This window comes from Schistocerca americana, chromosome 9, assembly GCF_021461395.2.
Source record: "Schistocerca americana isolate TAMUIC-IGC-003095 chromosome 9, iqSchAmer2.1, whole genome shotgun sequence".
Classification (NCBI taxonomy): Eukaryota; Metazoa; Arthropoda; class Insecta; order Orthoptera; family Acrididae; genus Schistocerca; species Schistocerca americana.
In genome coordinates, this window is record NC_060127.1 from 174,560,055 (window position 1) to 174,583,563 (window position 23,509).

The following is a 23,509-nucleotide window of genomic DNA, read 5'->3' on the forward strand; positions in this document are numbered from 1 at the left end:
TTATCAAGTAGTTGTACTTTCCTATGTAGGACGCTCGTCCGCGTCGTCGTATTTTATACGTTTCTGTCTAACACATGCCTACGAGAAAAGTCGCGACCATTCTAGTGATCTCGATACGTTATTCTGTCTCGCATTTGTTCGAGAAAAGTCGCGAATATTCTACAGTTTTCTTGTTCAGAGAACCTTCGACACGTAGCGTTATAAATACGGAGTATTCGCCGAACAGGAAGCTAGTTTACATTCAGAAGCAGAAATGTTGAGACTGGTAACAATATTTTTACTAATGACGTAACAATAGTTTCCCACACCTAATTCGTAATACTTGTTAGGTATGGAAACTATTGATGCGTATATCTCCGGAAGAGTGACTTTCAATAAAGGTTCCTAAAAAGGCATTGTTGCCATATAGGCCCTCTATCGAATGCGCTTGAAAGGAACGGAATCGACAATAAAAGTTCTACACACGTAAATTGCCGGATGACGTCATCATCGCCCTTATAATATGCGTTGGGTACATATTGGCTTGTCGTTTTCACACCCCATAAACGTCTGGAAGCGAGACTCGCTGCCAGGTAGTCAGTTTGAAAGCGACAATCGTCGCGATAGCTTGGAAGCAATAAAAAGTGAACAACTGCGATTATTGGCTATTACCACGGACAACTCAAGATATCCTTAGCGCCCCCTCCTTGAGGTTTTCCTGTATCCGCCATAGGTCGTCTTCATTTAGGGTAACTGCAGTGGCTTGCATCTGATTCGCCGTCGGCGGTGTCAAGTCGTCTTAGCAACGTAAGCAAACAAGCCCTCCGAGCCGCGCTTACGCGCTGCGTCACCAGGTGTAGTAGGAAATACGTAGCTACCGGTACTGACAATCTCAGTTTATCCTTTTCACCATTTTGACTTCACGTAGAAGTATTACTCAGGCTTAAGTATGGATAAAGAGGACGACAGGTTGGACGATGATGATGAGGTGTGTCAAAGGCTATTTTTTCTATTGTTTAACGCTGCATGGGCACTGAGGATCTTTTGATCACAATGCTCTTGTGTTTTCAGTCGGGGATGTCAAGCACAGATCAAGCGGAAACGACATACATCGACACGCCTTTTGGAGCTGCACAAAGGGAATACGAAACAGTAAGCTTCAGCATCTGTTTTGTGCACGATACTTAACGATATTACGCTAAACCCCCTCTTCCCAGGTGCCATTGGCTAAAGTTAAGTATTAGTCCGTAAATCTCTCTACTCTACGGTCCGAACGGAAGGTAAGTTGGCAATGCTAACAGCTGGCCTGAGGTAGCGCCACTTCTGTATTACTGATCTAGGACAGATGGTCTATTTACGATAAGCTTATAGGCGAGAAAGAAACCTTTGAAAAAAACTGGCAATGAATATCGTACGGTAGGGTACTTTGATTAAAATCGCTTGATTGTAATTAAAACAAAACAAAAGCTGTAGCAGTCGCCATATTCACCATTCAGAGTAGGGGACCAGGTAATCCTCACACAGAAATAAATGGACAAACAGTTGGAAAAACAGTCTACAGAATTACTAGATTCACTCACAGCAGTTTAACCCCAGTACCACAATGAGACTTTTATGACACGAATTACGTGACCCATTTAACTATGAAGTGAATTACCGTATTTTTTATTTTATTTTTTTATTTTGATTCTTCGTCAGCTGTGCCTTCATCTTTTTCATCAACACTAGTTTCCTCAAAATCACTTAAGTCACTATGGTTTGTATTGTCAGTTTCGGCATCATTCAATATTTTCGTAATTTCTTCTACCAAAAGGCTCCCGCTCGATTATGGCATTTTGATGGCCGAAAATGTTAAAAAATTAATAGTTACTGGGGCAATAATGGTTCTGAATACTGTGATAAGTACCTTAATAACTATAAATGACATGTATTTTAAAGTAAAGCAGAGTACTATGTATAAAATACTGTTGCGCAAACAATATCATGGCCCCATATGTGATCCAAACAGAGAACTGCAGAACGAAATATAAAATACCCTTGATTGATGTTGGTACTTCATTAGATACACAGTCTGCTAAAAGCAAGTGGTGCATGCACAGTTAAGAAAATAAAATGGCTGGGTTACAGACAACCCCACAGTAAGGTTCTAAGGTTAAGTTGAGCTATTGGGTCCCAGCCTAACCACAATCTTGGCCATGTGCCCTGTGCTGTGCTCGGTTGTTGAGGTCATATATCTTTGCTGTGATTGGCTGAGAGAAGAGAAACAAGCAGCAACCATGTCAATTTCATTGTAGGTAAAGTCAACGAATATGAGGGCAGAAACCTGGTTTTGGTGGCAGACTAGTCTGTAGTTTAGTCCAAGGTCAGAATTATGTTGGAAAGTGACTTGTTTGTGACATGTTGACACCAATGAACATGAAAGAAAAAACCGAAGGTGTGGTGACAAATTGATCTGTGGCTTAGCCAGAGGTGTAAGTTAGAATGGAAGGTGGCTGTTTGGTTGTGAGTTGGAGAAGCCAACCATTGTGAAAGCAAAAATCTGGTGGTGATGGTGGTAACAGACTCATTGGTAGATTGAAAAATCACCAATGATATCACATTGTTGTCACCATGTTGTTTATAATCTTTAGTGCTAAAAAAACTGTAATATAGTACTGGGACTGGCTCCGACCATCGCATTACATACATCCTTCTATTCCAACAAATGTCCTCAGAAATGGGCATGATGCTTAAAACTTGATTAAGTATCTAAGGAGCATTAAATAGCCAAGATGGAGTCAGTATTTCATATACTTAATTTATTGTTTGTATAGTTCACACATTCATCCCATTTTAATGTATCTTTTTTCCACAGCACAAGTAATTTAGTGGCATTCACCATTTATAGTTTGTCCTACACAGTTATTTCTACAGTTTGTAAACATTTCTTTTATCAGTTATATAAATGGATTGCAGTGTTTATTATATGTAAAGATAAGTGGCCAGATTGTCAGAGAATAAAGTCTGCCCCAAAAAGTCACGTAATGATGTGGTTCATATGTCTGGAACGCCTGAGAAACTGTCTAAAATTATAAAGGGATTACTAATAAATTTTCAGTGGTTGCTGATGAAACATCATATATTATTGTCAAAAATTGCAATATTTATTGTAGATCCACAAGCAGAGATTTTAAACTTATCATTTGGGAATGGATTTCTAAATGGTTTGAAAACTAAAAGAATGACACAATTTCACAAGAAGAGTGCCAACTGTGAAATCACTGATTGTTGGTCAGTATCAGCTTTCTCAGGTTCTAGCAACTAGATTAACAGTCTTACCAAGAGATGTTGAGAAACGATTCACACCATGGGGTAAGAAATGGAAAGTCAACAAAGAAAATTTAGCTATAAATGGAAACGCAACACTGGATGATAAGCAATGTGTTCATGATATCTTAATGAGGCTTTTGATGCAATTTATCATGACATGCTCATGTAAAGTTGAGTAATTATGGACTCAGAGGGCAGTATAAAATATGGATTCAATCAAACCTTAACTGTTGCCATCTGATTATAGTAATAAAGAATGAAGACAGAGCAGTGCACAGCATTTCTAATTTTTGCAATAATGTGCAAGAAATCACATATGAAGCCAGTTATTCAAACCTTAACTGTTGCCATCTGATTATAGTAATAAAGCATGAATACAGAGAAGCACACATCATTTACAATTTTTGCAATAATGTGCAAAAAATCACATATGATACCAGTCATTTGACCAACCTCATTTCTGCTCTATGTAAATAATTTGGCAGAAATAATAACCGATGAAACTACAGCACTCTTTGTAGATGATACAAATATTCTGTCATTACATCACACATGGAGGAAAGTAATGGAAAGGTCGACACAACTGTTCAGAGCTAACAAACTCATCATAAATTATGATAATATGTAGTTGTTAACTTCCATTCCACAAAAAATCTTCATCCTGCGAAAACTGTTTCCACATTGACTGAAAAAAATGTCTAAAATGTGAGCAATATGAAGTTTTTAGGCATACATATTCAGGAAGACTTGTAGTGGGTGATGCACCTTAGTAATCTAAATAGAAAAAAAGAAAGGAAGAAACATACAGAATACACAAAAAGATTGTAATAAAGATAAAGAAAGCTAAATTCAGCGGTCCTGTAGACCACTATTTACAAATGTCAAGATACTGTTTCTGCCTTGTTTGCATGTTTACTAAGTGCTGGTTGTTACAAAAGGGATGATCTTAAATGAAGAAAAGTTAACAGTAACTATCTGGTGTGCCACTTCAGCTCTTTCATACTCAGTCGCAGAATACTGCTGTTCCACACAGCGGTGGCAACACTAAAATAAAATAATTGATATATAGTAGTATCAAGCAATGTGCCTCATCGCAATGTGCTTCAGCCCCACAAACACACACTGCCTTCTTGTAACTAGTTATATACCACCACCATATATAACAAGACCTTAATGATTGTGGAACATGTAAGCAAGAATAGATAAAACTTAGAATTGCCAATTCATTCAGGAATATCATTATCAGAACCACAGCAATTGATTTCAAGAAAACTGTCTTGGCATGCTGCAGTAGGCCTGAGGAACAGTAACTTCAACTTGCAAGAAACCTGGAACAGTCAATGGCAGTAGCAGCCTTCCATGATGCATCACCAACTAATCAAATATCCCTTGGAGTAACCAGCAATTTTTCACCTACCCCAGTGACAATGGTGCATATTGAATTGGATCAGAACTAATGGAGGTAGATGTAGAACATTGCTGCACCAATAGGGATGGAAGTCCTTCCCTAAACATGACTATGGTGTACAGCAGCTTACAGTACATTCGCATAACATTTAAATGTTCCCTCAGAGCATTCAAAGGGACGATGTAGGACCTTCACATTTTGTCTGCAGATTGTTCTGACTGGATTTACAACCCGGACTTAGAGCTATGAACAAATTACAAAGTTGATATTGTGTGTGTCCATATAGAAATGTATATATTTGTTGGAAATAATTGCCTACAGTTCTCTGTCATCATATGATAAATAAATAAATTCTTTGAACCTGTTTCTAGTAAATCAGTTGCAGTGCCATGCCATGGCAGTCTTTCAAATGTTCGAAATAATGTATTTTATGTTTCTTTACCAAGTAATTATTTCTATGTTTTGACTCGGTCCACATCTTAGCTTCATGAATGCACAATGTGTCAGTGACATACACAGGTTGTACTATAATTGGTAGTGAAAACTGTCATGGGTGAAAGTATACAATAATAGAAACAAAAATGTTCCAGTAAACAAGGGTTCACAAAGAGCAGTTTGTAAGATAATCATGAATATTTGGTTATGTGCCACTACTGACTTTAGTCTGAAACACTGTGCTTGTTAGTACCCAAATGTATCCAAAGCCCCATCTAAGCGGGCTCTAATTTCATCCATATACAGTACAGTAGTAGTACTTCAGTGCCTGAGTTGCTATAATTTACTGTAGACCCAGACCTGTTAAAGGGGCTGCTGTGCATGTCATCCCCTTACTTGGATGCAATACTGCATTTGTATTTACAGTGAGTTATGAATTCAGACACTCCCAGATCATTTCACAAATCTTGTCAAGACTGTATAATTCACTGGTCTAGTTCCTCAACTGCCTCAACAGGAGTACAGTACACTTCACTTTTAAGATGACCCCAGATAGATAAAAAAAAAAAAAAAGAGTTCTGAGGTCAGGTGCCCTAGGAGACCAAGGTACAGATCCTGCTCCATTTATCCATTTTGGATCATATTGCTGAACTAAATTTCATCTATACTCTGATTAAAATTCCTTTGTGACTGACAAGACTGCAGTGGTGGGGCAGTGTTGCTGGTGTGCGGGCAGCCACACTTCACAAGATGCTGCATGTTCCTGCAAAACAGTCAACAGAGTGACGACATGGTGCTTGAGAATAAACTATGGTCAGCTGGTGGCCAGCCCCTACCACTCACCTTGCTCAGATGTCAATCACAAAGTAATTTTAACTGGAGTATCACATCAGAAACAAAATGTGTTGCTGCCCCATTGAGCATGTAACACACTTCCCAGCTAAATTCTATTGGTAAAATTTGAGCTCAGTTACATGGGGACATGAGCCAAAATCTTATATTTCAAATACATTTGTACCATCTAGGACAATATTTTGTATTGAAGTCAGCGGAAGCATGCAACCACAATTTGCAATTATTGCAGAACTTCTCATTTTGGGGCACATGTTTAATAAAATGTTTTGGCTTCTATTATCATATATTTTGTTTGTTTTTGTTAGTAGTCATGATACATCCAATGTATATAAAATAAAATAAATTGGTCTGTTTTTCACCTCTATTGTGCCCATGAAACATTGACAGTGCCCCTGTATTGCTTATGTATGGTCCAGTCACATTAATGTTAATCAGCACATTCCTCAAACTGGGGAACTATCAAGAATGGAGTTCCACAAGGGTTGGTCTTGGGTCATTTGTTGTTCTTAATATATATTAATGACTTTCCATTCTATATTCATGAAGAGGCAAAGTTAGTTATCTTTGCTGATGATACAAGTATAGTAATCACACCTGACAAACAAGAATTAACAGATGAAACTGTCAATAAGGTCTTTCAGAAAATTACTAAGTGGTTCCTTGTCAATGGACTCTCACTGAATTTTGATAAGACACAGTACATACTGTTCCATACAGTAAATGGTATGACACCATTAATCAATATAGACCTTAATCAGAAGCATATAGCTAAGGTAGAATATTCAAAATTTTTAGGTGTGTCCATTGATGAGAGATTAAATTGGAAGAAACACATTGATGATGTGCTGAAACGTTTGAGTTCAGCTACTTGTGCAATAAGGGTCATTGCAAATTTTGGTGATAAACATCTTAGTAAATTAGCTTACTACGTCTATTTTCACTCATTGCTTGCATATGGCATCATATTTTGGGGCAATCCATCACTGAGGAATAAAGTATTTATTGCACAAAAGCGTGTAATCAGAATAATAGTTGGAGTCCATCCAAGATCATCCTGCAGATATTTATTTAAGGATCTAGGGATATTCACAGTAGCTTCTCAGTATATATACTCTCTTATGAAATTTGTTATTAACAACCAAACCTAATTCAAAAGTAATAGCAGTGTGCATAACTACAATACTAGGAGAAAGGATGATCTTCACTATTCAAGATTAAATCTAACTTTGGCACTGAAAGGGGTGAATTATACTGCCACTAAAGTCTTTGCTCACTTACCAAATAGTATCAAAAGTCTGACAGATAACCAACAAGTATTTAAGAAGAAATTACTCCAGAGGAATTTTTAGATATAAATTGAGAAAAAAAAGAAAAAAAATTATAAATAAAAAAATAAAATAAAAAAAATAAAAAAGTTGTTATATTAACTTAATTATGTTGTTAAATTAACTTAATTATGTCATGTTTGGAAAATTTGACTCGTTCCACATCATTACGAAATATCGTATTCATGATCCATGGAACTAGTATTAATTTAATCTAATCTAATCTAAACCGCCACCTATATTTGATGTCAATGTGCAATAACCACCAATAGACAGAGCTGGCAGCACTAGGAATGGAGGCTATACAAATTGTGCCAGGGGATGCGGAAAACAGTGCACTCATTCTCATAATGTGGAAATGGGGCGATTTATCTATCATCCAAAAAGACTTGATCATTGGCTTTCAGGCCAAGGGTGGAAGCATTTCTGAAATGACTGTCTGTAAATTGTTCACATGCCACCTAGGTAAAGATATACGATGCATAGCAAAATGAGGCCATCCATAACAGGCCCTGAGACAACTGTGGTGCATCACAGGTCATATATGACAGGTGAAGGATAGGTGCAGAGATGAAATTGGCAAATAGATGTGCAATTGTTAAGCAACTGACTGTTCAGATCAACCAAGAGGCTGCCAACAATGCCTCTTCAATGATCATTCAGTAAACGTTGGTTCTAGTTTATGCACCAGTGCTAACTGCTATTTACTGGTGATGAAGGCTGCATCTTGTATGCCAGTACCACCATTGGACATCCACCGAGTGGTGGGGGGAGATCTTCACAGGTGAATCATGTTTAATGCTCTATTAGACAGATGGCTGTTGGTGTGTACAGAGGGAAATTTCTGGAAGCAAACGCCCTGTTACGATCATCTGAAGGGTCCAAGCTGGAGGGAATCCCCTGGGTCATCTTGTTATTCTGGAAGGTACAATGGATCAACACAAGTATGCACCTATCCTTGGGGACCATCTACATCTACATCTACATCCATACTCCGCAATCCATCTGATGGTGTGTGGCGGAGGGTACCTTCTATTCCTGTCTCGTATTGTTCATGGAAAGAAGGATTGTCGGTTTGCCTCTGTGTGGGCTCTAATCTCTCTGATTTTATCCTCATGGTCTCTTTGCGAGATATACGTAGGAGGGAGCAATATACTGCTTGACTCCTCAGTGAAGGTATGTTCTCGAAACTTCAACAAAAGCCCGTACCGAGCTACTGAGCGTCTTTCCTGCAGAGTCTTCCACTGGAGTTTATCTACCATCTCCGTAACACTTTCACGATTACTAAATGATCCTGTAACGAAACGCGCTGCTCTCCGTTGGACCTTCTCTATCTCTTCTAACAACCCTATCTGGTATGGATCCCACACCAGTGAGCAGTATTCAAGCAATGGGCAAACAAGTGTACTGTAACCTACTTCCTTTGTTTTCGGATTGCATTTCCTTAGGATTCTTCCAATGAATCTCAGTCTGGCATCTGCTTTACCGACGATCAACTTTATATGATCTTTCCATTTTAAATCACTCCTAATGTGTACTCCCAGATAATTTATGGAATTAACTGCTTCCAGTTGCTGACCTGCTATATTGTAGCTAAATGATAAGGGATCTTTCTTTCTATGTATTTGCAGCACATTACACTTGTCTACATTCAGATTCAATTGCCATTCCCTGCACCATGCATCAATTCGCTGCAAATCGTCCTGCATTTCAGTACAATTTTCCATTGTTACAACTTCTCGATACACCACAGCATCATCTGCAAAAAGCCTCAGTGAACTTCCGATGTCTGCCACAAAGCCATTTATGTATATTGTGAATAGCAATGGTCCTACGACACTCCCCTGCAGCACCCCTGAAATCACTCTCACTTCGGAAGACTTCTCTCCATTGAGAATGACATGCTGCCATTACATCCAGTTTGTTTTCCCTCAGCACAAAGGTATCTAGCAAAAGAGCAATCCAATGTGTCTCACAGTTTACAGTGTACGAGCACCAGGATAAGTCTACCGTGGTCCCCTGGCCACCGAACTACATTCTAATGGAGAATTTGTGAGCTCTCCATGACTGGGGTTTTCATCCCATGAATCCTCAACTGAGAAAGCTAGCATGGCTTTCCACAGTGCTAGAGACAGCATGGCTCCGCATCACCGTTGGAAACTTCCAGAACCTCATTATCTCTTCCTGCACATCTCACAGCAGTCCGCCGTGCATAAGGTAGTTTATTCAGTCTTTGACAGATGGTCACATTATTTATTTAAAATGTCAACTATTTCATTTTGTACTGAGATATTTTTGTAACAAAAAGCAAGAAGAAACTAATTTTGAGCTCATTTTTAAATGATTTGTCAGTGAGCTTGTAAGCTAGTTTGAAACTCTTAGGACACACAGAAGTTAAATCACAATGCCTTCATATATTCAACACTGAACAACATATGTCAAATTCTGTACTTATATTAACATTTTATTTGCTTTATAGGATATTAATGAAATGTTTATAAAAGATCTGATATGTTATTCCAGGCAGTTACTGAATTGGCAAGAAAGGATGACCTCGAAAAATATGCACAAGCATTTACTAATGTTTTTGATTTGCTTAGCAAGACTCATGCAAATGAGCAGAGTCTTGCAGAAAAATGTGAGAAGCTTGAAGCAGATCTGGAGATGCTTAGAAAAAAATATTCGGCAACAATGTCTCAGGTGGAAGAAGATAGGGAGATCATAGCAAAACTCAAGCAGGTTGGTGCAGTAGATGCTTATAAGTGCTGATTGTTGATTTGGAAGACCATATCTTTTTAGCAAGTTTGTTAAAAATAATTCTGTAATTATCTCACTTTTTTCAATGATTTGTACACTGCAGGAATTAGAGAGATCCCGGAGACTTACAGATGCTGCACATGTACGGGAACAGAATGCACATGAAGCAATAGAAACTTTACGTCAACAAGTTGCTCACCTGAAGCAGGAAATTGAAAAGAAAAAAGAAATGGGTGGAGAACAGTCAGACGAGTGAGCAATGGTTTACAATGTTTTAAAGACTTAAGAAAGATCTGGCTCATAAATAAGTGCTAATGAAAGTATTAATCTGAGTTTTTCTTTGTAGAAATGGTTAAATTATTTAATTCAGTTCACTCACAAAAGTATAGTGTTTTCTTCCTATCTTATTACTTATGATTTCATTTTTTTCAAGTTTCATAATGTAAATCTATTATTTCTTTCATACTTATTAGTGATTAAAGTTCCACTCTCATTCATGCCTTACTTTGTGAGTCATTCCTTGATATAGTGTTTTAGGGATGTGACCAAAGGTCCCAAAAAAATTCTGAATTTATAAAACTGCCTTTTTTGTACTACCATGTCTGCAGGTGTACAATCCTGAAGAACTTACTGTATCTGAAATTAGTGGTAGCTAACCACTCAAAATTAATTGTGAGTAGAGTAGGCTCTACTCTGTTGGCTAATAGGTACATGTGATTCATTAGTATCTACTAGATACATCTGTTTCTGGTATTTATATGATGACTGATGTCATCTTTTTAGCTTATTGATTGAAAGATATATTCAGATATCAATGAATGTATTCAAGTGTCCAGAATGACTGACAACTACAGAAATAAGGGTATATACTCAAAAATATTATTTTCATTCATATACCAGTAATGTTAGCCTGGCACTGGAAATAAAAAAATCTGAACTAGTAAAACATCATAGCTATTGCAATAACCCTGATGCACATGAATAAAAAATAACTAATCACAAAACACCATTGGTTAGCACTTCTCAAAATTAAATAAATTAAAATCTCTGACATGATATATGGGTTATTTCAGAAATATTTTTAAAAACTGTCATTGTGTTATACCAACACCAAGTGAATAAAACAGACCAAATGATTATGTGACTAAAACTTCTCCATTTTAGAGTTGTAGTTAAAGTTTAAGCTAAATGCATTCAAAACCAAATTTAACAAGTCTAATTTGTAACAAATATCTAAAATTCCTACAAGTCAATTCCCTGGAGCATTCATTGTGAATTCAGTGGTTATTTTTTTTGCTATAAACACATTCATATATCCAGAATGAGATTTTCACTCTGCAGCAGAGTGTGCGCTGATATGAAACTTCCTGGCAGATTAAAACTGTGTGCCCGACCGAGACTCGAACTCGGGACCTTTGCCTTTTGCGGGCAAGTGCTCTACCATCTGAGCTACCAAAGCACAACTCACGACCGGTACTCACAACTTTACTTTGGAAGGTAGGAGACGAGGTACTGGCAGAAGTAAAGTTGTGAGTACCGGTCGTGAGTCGTGCTTTGGTAGCTCAGATGGTAGAGCACTTGCCCGCGAAAGGCAAAGGTCCCGAGTTCGAGTCTCAGTCGGGCACACAGTTTTAATCTGCCAGGAAGTTTCACATTCATATATGTTTGAGATTAATTCATCTTGAATGTTTCACATGTGTATCTTCAGTCTAGTTTACAAATGAGTCAACATTTGAATGACACAAGATAGCAATGGCAAACTTATATTGCCAGATTGACATGTCATTGAGCAGCCCTGTCAGCAAGTTGCAGAATTGTACAATCTGTCTCTCCATGCTGAATGGTGTTGCCACCCTGTTTAATTAGAGAAGATGTTAATTCCTGGAGATTATATTTTTTCACATTTTTTGGGAATTTCATGTTGTCTTGTTTTTCACTCTTATACTGAAAATGACATGTTTTATTTGTGACTGATGCATTTGGGTCTAAGTGTAGAAAAGCAAACCTACTGTATAAAGTGTCCCCTTTTTCAGTGTCTACCACAATCACTCCACCTACAAAACTCAATGTTTTCACAGTAAGTCACTGCAGGTCTTGGTTATACACAGAGTATAGGTGTGCTGCTAAGATGATTAAGTTTTGCAGGGGGAAATGTGGTTCCCCTTTTCTGGGAAATAGTGATAGATGCTGATGAAGTATACTCCAACCACAGTTATAATGTGATGATGAAGGAGGAGAGGGCAGCCACAGAATTAGCCACTGATTTGATGGATCATTCCCTGCAGCTTAATAATGATGCTTAGGAGTAAGTGGTAGGGAAAGGTTTAAGGGCTCAATCTGGAATTGTTCCACAAAGACATGCATTCCTTATAAGACACCACCATCAAGCAGAAAGAAATGACCATATTTGGAGCCAATATCACGGCAAGTTGTGTCTGTAAAGAACACAGTATAACACTTAGCAAGATATACAGACTAGTCTTAGCCTGCAGTTTGGTAGAATCACATATGATCATTTGTATAAATGCATGAGAGTGCTGCAATGAATAAAAAAATCTGTGTCACAGAATCCCCCTTCGATGCCTATTGACGTACCAGTTATGAAACATAAACTAATTTTATACATCAACCAATAAATGTCAGAGGGAAATGAGGGAAAATGATAAGTGGGATATAATGCCTATTTGCTCTTGCTGCTTCAGTATGTCAAGATAATGCAGCAGCTGTCCACTGCTTCCTTGAGTCCAAGTCTCAAGGGGCAAATGGTTGGTGGAGCTGTAACTAATTTTTCATCCGGGAGCTAGAAAACTGTGATATGAATTTAAATTTATGATGCAAAATAATTGCAGGCCTATTTAAAAACAATAATAGTGGTGTCTACACATTTTTACCAATTTTAACCATTTGTTCATCATGCACTCCAGTCTTGAACTATGTGTGCATCCAGACACTTCCTGTTTGCTGATATACTGTGACACATATTTCAACTTTCATCTCACCTCAGTTCCTGGGAAAGACACCACATTTTCTTTGGGGTAAGATGGACACTCTTAGTATTTTTTGTACATTTATTATTTTGCAAATGATGCCTAGAAATTATGATGAAGTATCATAATGGAACTAACATTCTTGGTTGATGTGGCAACGCAAAACCCATTGGTCCTAATGAATCTGTAAGTGCAAAAATTACATCTAATGCAAGTGTTGCCTCAATTTCATCTGAAAAGATTGCACCAATACCAATTTCAGAAATACCAGAGAAAAGGGGGAAGGAAACTGCATCAGTGATGACAGACTAGGAAATCATATGAATTTTGAAACAGTTCAGCAGAAAAGGACTGACACCAGAAAGGAGTCCTTCAACCACCAGATGAGGAAGAAATGTATAACTGACTGCTAAAGACAGTGACTGTGTTGTGTGTAAAAGAATCTTCTATGAAAAATACTGACTATAAATGGACTGGATTTAGTGCATTTGCTGGACGAAGTGACTTCATAGAACATGCACAAATAAAGAAGATGTATGTAGCAACTGCGCTGTGAAACAGTAAATATCAACCACAGAATGGTTGGTAGTTGCAATACAAACATTTATCTTGTGTTACTAGACAGTAAAATATATAATAAAATTGGCATGGTAACAAATTAAATTGGTTTTGCCATCTTACCCTGCTCTTTGGGGTGAGATGTCTAGTAGCCCAACTTGTAATAGTGGTAATAATAAAATATATTATGATTTGATCATACACATCAGTTCTAAATTTGAAGTAACCTTGAAAAAACAAGTGTGTTTACTTTTGCCTTGAAAATCTCAACATTTCCCATTTGAAAAAGCCATGATGGAATAATGACAATATTATGAAAAGGATAGATTTCTACTCACTGCGTAGTAGAGATGCTGAGGCACAGGCAGGCATAACAACCAGATGGTCAAAGAGGTAAATTTTCAGTTAGAAAGGCCATCAAATTAGACAACATCCACATACACACTCATGTAAATGCTACTCTCTCTCTCTCTCTCTCTCTCTCTCTCTCTCTCTCTCTCTCTCTCACGCACACACACACACTCACTCACTCACTCATGCAAAGGCAATGCTTCATGCAGAAGCGAAAAGTATGACATCTTCCCCCAACAAGATTTTTGTTCATAGTTCTGTACCACTTTTGTATAACTTATATGCGGGCAGAACAAAAAATTTGCAACACCAAGTACCATATTTAAATGATCAGCACTGCAAGATCACTGGTTAATGTAAGAGTAAGAGAAGCCACTGCAAATATGATAGGCTGGTACATTAATAGCTGGTTCATCCACCAGAATGTTGATCAGAAGCATGGAACCATGAATGTATTGTGTTGTACAGGTGGCGGATGTCAGCTCGTGGGGTGGTGTTCCATGCCTGTTGCACTTGCTCAGTCAATACAGGGATGGTTAATGTAGGTTGTGGAAAATCTTGGAGTTGTTGTCCGATGATGTCTCATATGTTCTCGATTGGAGACAGATCTGGTGATGGAGAGGGCCAAGTCAATGTTTAACACTCTGCATAGCATGTTGGTTTACAACAGCGGTATGTGGGTGAACGTGGAATGCTGTTCCTGAATAGCAGCACAACAGGTCAAATCACCAAACTGATGTACAGATTTGGAGTCAGGGTGCATGTGGAGCCACATGAGTACTCCTGCTCTCATTGAAAATTGCACCAAAGACCATAAATCCAAGCATACATCCAGTGTGTCTAGTGCACAGGCAGGTTGGTTGCAAGTCCTCATCTGGCCTCCTCCTAATCAACACATAACCATAACTAGCACCGAGGCAGAACCAACTTTCATCAGAAAACACAACAGACCTCTACCTTGCCCTCCAAAAAGCTCTCACTTCACAACACTGAATTGCAATGACAGTGATTTGTGGTCAGTGGAATGAATGCTACATGGCTTCTGGTTGGAGCTGCCCATGTAATAATCAATCCGTAACAGTTCATTGTGCCACTGTGGTGCCAACTGCTGCTAAAATTGTTCCTGCAGATGCAGTACAATGGACCAGGGCCATGTGCTGAACACAATGGTTTCTCTCTCAGTAGTGCCTCGTGGTCCTCTGGTCTTTGGTGCAATTTTTTACGACAGCAGGAGCACTCTCGTGTTCATCCCACGTACCCCGACTGCAAATCTGTACATCAGTCAGGTGATTCGAACTGTTGTGATGCCTTTCACGAACAGCATTCCGTGGGTGTTTTCCGACAGGTTAACGCTGACTCAAATGCCACTGTTGTAACCTAACTTGCTGTACAGAATGATTACCACTGCCAGCAGTCATGTACATTGGCTATATTCCTGCCAAGTCTTCCTGCCGTATCACAGAAGGAACATCCAGCTTCTCATAGCCCTGTCACACAACCTTTTTCAAACTCAGTGAGTTTTTTTTAAATAGTGTCTCTGTTACCATAAAGGCATTCTTGACTATCTTCAACCCACCATGTCCAATCTCAAAGGTAACTAACATTCATGATCGTTACAGAGTGTATTCAAAGCAAGACTGATTTGCATCCTCATAATGGTGTGAAATTTGAATAGACATTATCTTTCAGATGTAGAAACATGCGTACCAAATTTTATTTATGTTGCACAACTCCTTGGGGTTATGATTTTTTTTTTCATTCAGTGTAGTTATTGTACTAAAGCAATCTACTGACTGGTCCATGATTTCTCAAATGAAGTGGAACTAAATGTTAGGGATGTCACTTGGAAAAGATGCATTTGCTGTTCAGTTTACCAGTTGGGTTATTAATTTGTGGTAGATGACACTATTAGTGACGGCACTTTGCCATCACAGTTCATTCTGCATATAACAATGAGTTATTACAAGCAGATTCACACTGCTGTCTAATCTGGACAGGTGTACAACCCCATTTTCCATGAGATTATGTGACAGAAATTCACTGATATCTTTTGAATGTAGAGTGAAAGTTTGCCACTGCAACAAGTTTAAATACTTATGAATAGCCAGTTGCTAAACAGATTCAAATGTTACTTAGGAATTTACATCCCCAAGCCATTCCTCATAATTTCTTTTTCTTTCTTTCTTTTTTGTGTGCCTATTGCAACTAAACATTCCTGCCTTTCGGTGAGTGGTCTTCTTTAATCCAAAAGCGTAAATGGAAATTTCTTCAGTCTATTCACTTGATAGCCAAGCTCAGTCATTTTCTTAAATCAAATTAACAATTAAAAAAGCAAAATCAGACCCACTCAGACAGCTAAGTCTGTTACAATGCCTACTTCTGGAACATGGGGAGGTGCACTGGCCTCAGATCGAATCTCCCTGGCTGATTAATAATGGGAGCCACCCAGCCTGGATGTGGTTTTTAAGCAGTTTCTCACATACCATTAGGTAAATACCAGGCTGGCACCTGCATCCTATATGTGCACCTATACTACACAAATATTTAGAAAACTTTCTCACCCTTGGCCATGAGGTTTACTGTGGACACAGATGGGTTACACAAATTCTGTAACAGGGGGAAGTAGTGGTATCAGGAGGAGCATCTGGCCACCAATTACCATTAACATTGTCAAGTCTAATATAATATCCCAACCCCATAGACATGGCACAACAGAAAGGAGAAGCCAGAGTTTGAAAATACTGCTACAGTTGTGAGGTTCTTTTATTTAGAACACAACCGGTTTGTGCTCTAATATGCCCATTTTCACGTGTTGTACTGAAAATAGCAAGAGACAGGAGATAATAATTTTTATATGCAGTAATACACATAAACAAAAATAATTCCATAAGAAATTTAAATCCACCAGTCAGGCTAGGTGCTGTAAAACCTAATTCAATGCCAATACCACACATTACTACAGACAACTGCCTGGGTAAAGAAATATGCTCAGAATACCAGGACACTTACACTTGGTGCTGTGACCCTGAGCACCACAGTGGACATGCATAAGATGTGCTGTACTACCGGCGAGCGCAGAGCATGGAGTAGAGTACGTGAAGGAGGAAGCAAACTGGTAAAACAGAGTAGTAAAAGTACTGCCATCTCTTGATGGGAAGAAGAACGGGGACTACTAGCCTGGCCATTCATGATTTGAATTGTTGTTATTGTTGTTGTGGTCTTCAGTCCTGAGACTGGTTTGATGCAGCTCTCCATGCTACTCGGTCCTGTGCAAGGTGCTTCATCTCCCAGTACGTACTGCAGCCTACATCCTTTTGAATCTGCTTAGTGTATTCATCTCTTGGTCTCCCTGTACGATTTTTACCCTCTTCCAAGTCCTTTGCTGTCTCTGACAGAATTACAATGTCAACGGTGAACCTCAAAGTTTTTATTTCTTCTCCATGGATTTGAACACCTACTCCGAATTTTTCTTTTGTTTCCTTTACTGCTTGCTCAATATACAGATTGAATAACATTGGGGAGAGGCTACAACCCTGTCTCACTTCTTTCCCAACCACTGCTTCCCTTTCATGTCCCTTGACTCTTATAACTGCCATCTGGTTTCTGTACAAATTGTAAGTAGCCTTTTGCTCCCTGTATTTGACCCCTGCCACCATCTGAATTTGAAAGAGAGTATTCCAGTCAACATTGTCAAAAGCTTTCTCTAGGTCTACAAATGCTACAAATGTAGGTTTGCCTTTTCTTAATCTAGCTTCTAAGATACGTTGTAAGGTCAGTATTGCCTCACATGTTCCAACATTTCTACAGAATCCAAACTAATCTTCCCCGAGGTCAGCGTCTACCAGTTTTTCTATTCGTCTGTAAAGAATTCACATTAGTATTTTGCATCCGTGACTTATTAAACTGATAGTTTGGTAATTTTCACATCTGTCAACACCTGCTTTCTTTGGGATTGGAATTACTATATTCTTCTTGAAGTCTGAGGATATTTCGCCTATCTCATACATTTAGCTCACCAGATGGTAGAGTTTTCTCAGGGCTGGCGCTCCCAAGACCGTCAGTAGTTCCAATGGAATGTTGTCTACTCCCGGGGCCTTGTTTCGACTCAGGTCTTTCAGTGTTCTGTCAAATTCTTCACGCAGTATCGTATCTCCCATTTCATCTTCATCTACATCCTCTTCCATTTCCATAATATTGCCCTCAATTACATCACGCTTGTATAGACCCTCTATATACTCCTTCCACCTTTCTGCTTTCCCTTCTTTGCTTAGAACTGGGTTTCCATCTGAGCTCTTGATATTCATTCAAGTGGTTATCTTTTCTCCAAAGGTCTCTTTAATTTTCCTGTAGGCAGTATCTATCTTACCCCTTATTGAGATAAGCCTCTACATCCTTACATTTGTCCTCTAGCCATCCCTGCTTAGCCATTTTGCACTTCCATGCCGATCTCATTTTTGAGACGTTTGTATTCCTTTTTGCCTGCTTGATTTAGTGCATTTTTATATTTTCTCCTTTCATCAGTTGAATTCAATATTTCTTCTGTTACCCAAGGATTTCAACTAGCCCTCATCTTTTTACCTACTTGATCCTGTGCCGCCTTCACTACTTCATCCCTCAAAGCTACCCATTCTTCTTCTACTGTATTTCTTTCTCCCATTCTTGTCAGTTGTTCCCTTATGCTCTCCATGAAACTCTGTAAAACCTCTGGTTTAGTCAGTTTATCCAGGTCCCATCTCCTTCAATTGCCACCTTTTTGCAGTTTCTTGGTTCATAACCAATAGATTGTGGTCAGAGTCCACATCTGCCCCTGGACATGTCTTAAATTTAAAACCTGGTTTCTAAATCTCTGTCTTACCATTATATAATCTATCTGAAACCTGTCAGTATCCCCAGGCTTCTTCCATGTATACAATCTTCTTTTATGATTCTTGAACCGAGTGTTAGCTATGATTAAGTTATGCTCTGTGCAAAATTCTACCCGGTGGCTTCCTCTTTCATTTCTTACCCCCAGTCCATATTCACCTACTACGTTTCCTTCTCTTCCTTTTCCTACTATCGAATTCCAGTCACCCATGACTATTAAATTTTCGTCTCCTATCACTATCTGAATAATTTCTTTTATCTCATCATACATTTCTTCAATTTCTTCGTCATCTGCAGAGCTAGTTGGCATATAAACTTGTACTACTGTAGTAGGCATGGGCTTCATGTCTATCTTGGCCACAATAAGGCATCACTATGCTGTTTGTAGTAGCTTACCCGCGCTCCTATTTTTTTATTCATTATTAAACCTACTTCTGCATTATCCCTATTTGATTTTGTATTTATAACCCTGTAATCACCTGACCAAATGTCTTGTTCCTCCTGCCACTGAACTTTGCTAATTCCCACTATATCCAACTTTAACCTGTCCATTTCCCTTTTTAAATTTTCTAACCTACGTGCCCGATTAAGGGATCTGACATTGCATGCTACAATCCGTAGAATTCCAGTTTTCTATCTCCTAATAACAATGTCCTCTTTAGTAGTCCCCACCCTGAGATCTGAATGGGGGACTATTTTACCTCTGGAATATTTTACCCAAGAGGATGCCATAATCAGTTATCCATACAGTAAAGCTGCATGCCCTCGGGAAAAATTACGGCTGTAGTTTCCCCTTGCTTTCAGCCGTTTGCAGTACCAGCACAGCAAGGCCTTTTTCGTTAGTGTTACAAGGCCATATCAGTCAATCATCCAGACTGTTGCCCCTGCAACTACTGAAAAGGCTGCTGCCCCTCTTGAGGAACCACATGTTTGTCTGGCCTCTCAACAGATACCCCTCGGTTGTTGTTGCACCTACGGTACGGCCATCTGTATCGCTGAGGCACGCAAGCCTCCCAACCAACAGGAAGGTCTATGGTTCAGAGGGGGGGGGATTAATTCGAATTAGTGGTTTATACTTAAAATGAAAAAATGAAAAAAAAAGCATTATATAGAATGTTACAGGAAAAATGTGAAAAATGCATTATGCGTAGTAAAGGAACACGACATGTTGAACAGGGCAATAAAGAACTGTAGTAAAACTGAGTGGAAGCTGTTGACATAAAATTTATATATAAACCATAAAACACAATGAAACTTTTCCCTTTACATTAAAGGCATGCAACTTTTTAATTAAGCGGATATACATATTGGTGACATGGAACAACATGCCACAGTCACCAGTTAAAAGAACATACACATGTGCGACTCCTATTTACAAGCATCTCACTTTCCAAAATGGAAAGTAACAAAATGTTACAGTCCACACTGTCAAAAACTATTATGCCAATTAATAGCTAGCAGCAACAGCACTAAAAGGACACATTAAGAGTGGGTTCAATTTAAAACCTGCCAACTAAAAGTCGACAACTAATTGAGGCTTACATAAGATAAGACCTGAGACAAATTTTGCATCATGCAAGACAGGTAAATTCTAAACTTGTGAGGACACAGATAATGACACAGCACAATAATGTGCCATAGTCATAGAATAAAAAATGAAAAACATGCAAATGTCTATTAAAAGAGGACATTTTACAGCTATGTAAAATAATCTGGGTGGGCCTTGCAGACCTCACTATAGGAAACACCACACATTTGTTAAGCCTAATTAAGGGCCCCAAAAATTATAGTGAAAAATGCTGACCCAGTTAAGACATGTACATGTATGGCGTACAATTATCAGCAACCAGAAATAGCGGTCATGTGTGCCTGAGGTGTGACTGCTTGTGTGAATGTGTGTGTATTTTCCTTTATTTTCTGAATAAGACTCTGGCTGATAGATTTAGTTTGGAACAGTCATTTTGTTGTGCCAGTCTCCAACATTATGGTGAGTAGCAATCTCCCTTTTCATAATTCCAACTTGGACTTTCTATTGTTTGGTTTATCCTCTTTGCAAGTGACATATAACTACAGGATATTTTAAATGCAATGAACAGTCCACAGAATATGGCTTAAGGTCAAAAAGCTTAGCATTCAGATTGGGAACCATGAAATAGATGAAGTGAAGGAATTATGCAACACCCAAAACAAAATAAAGCATGAGAGAAAGCAAGGAGGACTTAAGGAAGCAGAACTAGCACAGTTAAAGAGAAAGCTCTTTGCCAAAAGAGGTATATTAGTATCAATTATATACCTTAATTTGAGAAAGAAATTTCTGAGAATGTAAGTCTGGAGCACATTACATAAAAAACAGTCATGGATTGTGGGGGAATAGGAAAAGAAGAGAATTGGATCATTTGAAATGTGTTACATTAAGCTGCTCAAAATCAAGTCCACTGATGAAGTAAGAAGTGAGAAGAGTCAGAGAGGAATGGTATATGTGACAAACACTGACTCCAAGAAGGGGCATAATGATAGTGTGTCTGTTAAGATGTCAAGGAATAAGTTACATGATGGAAAATTGACCCATAGAGGGCACTGGCATTATTGTAACAGCTCTGTGACAGTTCTATAGAAATTAATGAGCAAAATGTTCAGTCACAGAAAGGGCATTCCTTTTGTTGACAGCATACTGAAAGATGAAGGGATGCTGTTCACTGGTTTCATACAGAGAGATGAAACAGTATATACTGACCATCCTTTCAAACACTTCAATAATTATGACATTCCAGTCTCCCTTATTTTGAGATGAATATTGGAGACAGTACAATCATTCTGCACATGCCCATGTAGGCAGTTTCTCTAAACATGCTCTACAGAGTTTCATGAAAAAATCCTCTCCTTCCGTCTACAGATGACTTGTGGAGACGGGTTGGGGGCATTCCATGTAAAGCCAGTTAAACAGCCTGTAATTCCAAATGCTTCATTACGGCACTCTACTATAGCTCAGTACAGGAAATGGCTGTCTGGCAGTGGCATTCAGTCCACAATGCTGACAGACCTCAGTGTCAGCCAGGCAATTGCCCATGACACAACTGCTTCCATCAGTGGTGACATCATTTCTGGGTGACCTCGACTAGCTGCAACTGGGTGTGTTGTGGTGTGCCTCATGCACCCTGCACTGGCCTGAAGGCGGCAAGCTGTTGACATAATGTCAGTGACCCACTGCCCCCAAGTCAATGGTTCAGAAGTCGCTTCCCAGGGCTGATGCTGGCCCATTGTGGTGGAAGGTTCAGGTCCCGTGGTCTCAGGGTGGATTACCCTGATGCAAGGTCAAACTGTGGTCCATGAACAGCATTCCACATGGTGGCCAAGTGACACAGCCCTGTGGTGGTTGAGCTTGGATATTAAAAGAAGTGACTTTAGTATAAAATGACTAGGTTTTTATACACTTTTGAGCTGCACTTGTTTGGGCTTTGCTATCCTTTGTGCCACGTATACTAAACATTTCGGTGGCTGCTAGTGTGGGAAGGCTTATCGCATATATCGCTTGGGTACTGCTGTGTAAAATGCCAGACTGGCCTGCCTTACAACAGTGTGAAGGTTGTGTTGTACTTTATTAAGCATAAGATCTGTACTTACTTGCAGCTGGCACTGCTGCAGTTCACTTCCAACACTTCACATTTATGACTGAATAGGGTCAGTGCACACGTCCAAGGGTTCCCATCTAAGTTCCCATCTAAGTTCATGAAGCATTCTGTTGTACTTTCTTGCTGATCGAGCCAAGTTGTAATGAAATCATTTTATGCTGTCCTTCAATTCAGCCATGTTGGAACCCAAACATTCATAGAATGCTACGTATATCATTTATGGGTGTGCTTCACTTTCTGAGAATTCATCCAATAAACTGCAGTCAAATACAATGTTGCATCTTGAACAGAATGACCTTCTCCACATGAACCAGCACAGATAACAAAAACATCGATCATGTAAAATTCAACTCACACTTTTCTCAAATGACATCCTGAATGTCATGGATCAATGCAGTCAAGTAAATGCAGTATTTCTTGATTTCCAAAACACATTTGCCTCAGTACAACAGCTATGCTTATTGTCAAATGTATAGTTGCATGGGATATTAAGTCAAATTTGGGACTGGGTTGAGGAGTTTTTGGTAGAGGAGATTTTGGCTGGAGAGTCATCAACAGATGTAAAATTAACTTCGAGAGTGCAACAGGGAAGTGTTTGAGACCCTTACTGTTCTTGTTGTATATTAATGTTCTTGCAGATAGTATTAAAAGTAACCTCAGACCTTTTGCAGATGATGCAGCTATCTAAAATGAAGCACAATTTGAAGGAAGCTACACAAATATTCAGTAATATCTTGATAAGATTTCAAGGTGGTTCACAGACTAACAATTTGCTTCAAATGTTCAAAAATATAAATTTGTGCTCTTCACAAAATGAAAAAAAATGTAGTATTCTATGACTGCAATAGCTGGAATTGGGCAACTAATTCAAGTACCTGGGTGTAACATTTTGTGGGGATATGAAATGGAATGATCACTTGGACACAGGTACACATAAAGCAGGTGGCAGGCTTCAGTTTGTTGCTAAAATACAATCAAACTACAACTGACAGGTGATAATGACTATATTATGAAAAGTATAGATTGCTGCTCACCATAAATAAAACACGTTGA

At 38.8% G+C, this 23,509-nt stretch overlaps 1 protein-coding gene across 1 annotated transcript in view; it reads left to right on the forward strand.

Annotated features, from left to right (window-relative positions):
• Positions 1 to 928: 928 nt before the first annotated feature.
• LOC124550788 (cilia- and flagella-associated protein 58-like) overlaps positions 929 to 23,509 on the forward strand; it is a 145,757-nt gene continuing 123,176 nt past the window's right edge. Inside the window, exons 1-3 of the mRNA XM_047125511.1 lie at positions 929 to 967; positions 9,835 to 10,050; positions 10,172 to 10,320. Coding sequence (XP_046981467.1) covers positions 929 to 967; positions 9,835 to 10,050; positions 10,172 to 10,320 — 404 coding nt within the window. The remainder of the gene's footprint in view (positions 968 to 9,834; positions 10,051 to 10,171; positions 10,321 to 23,509) is intronic.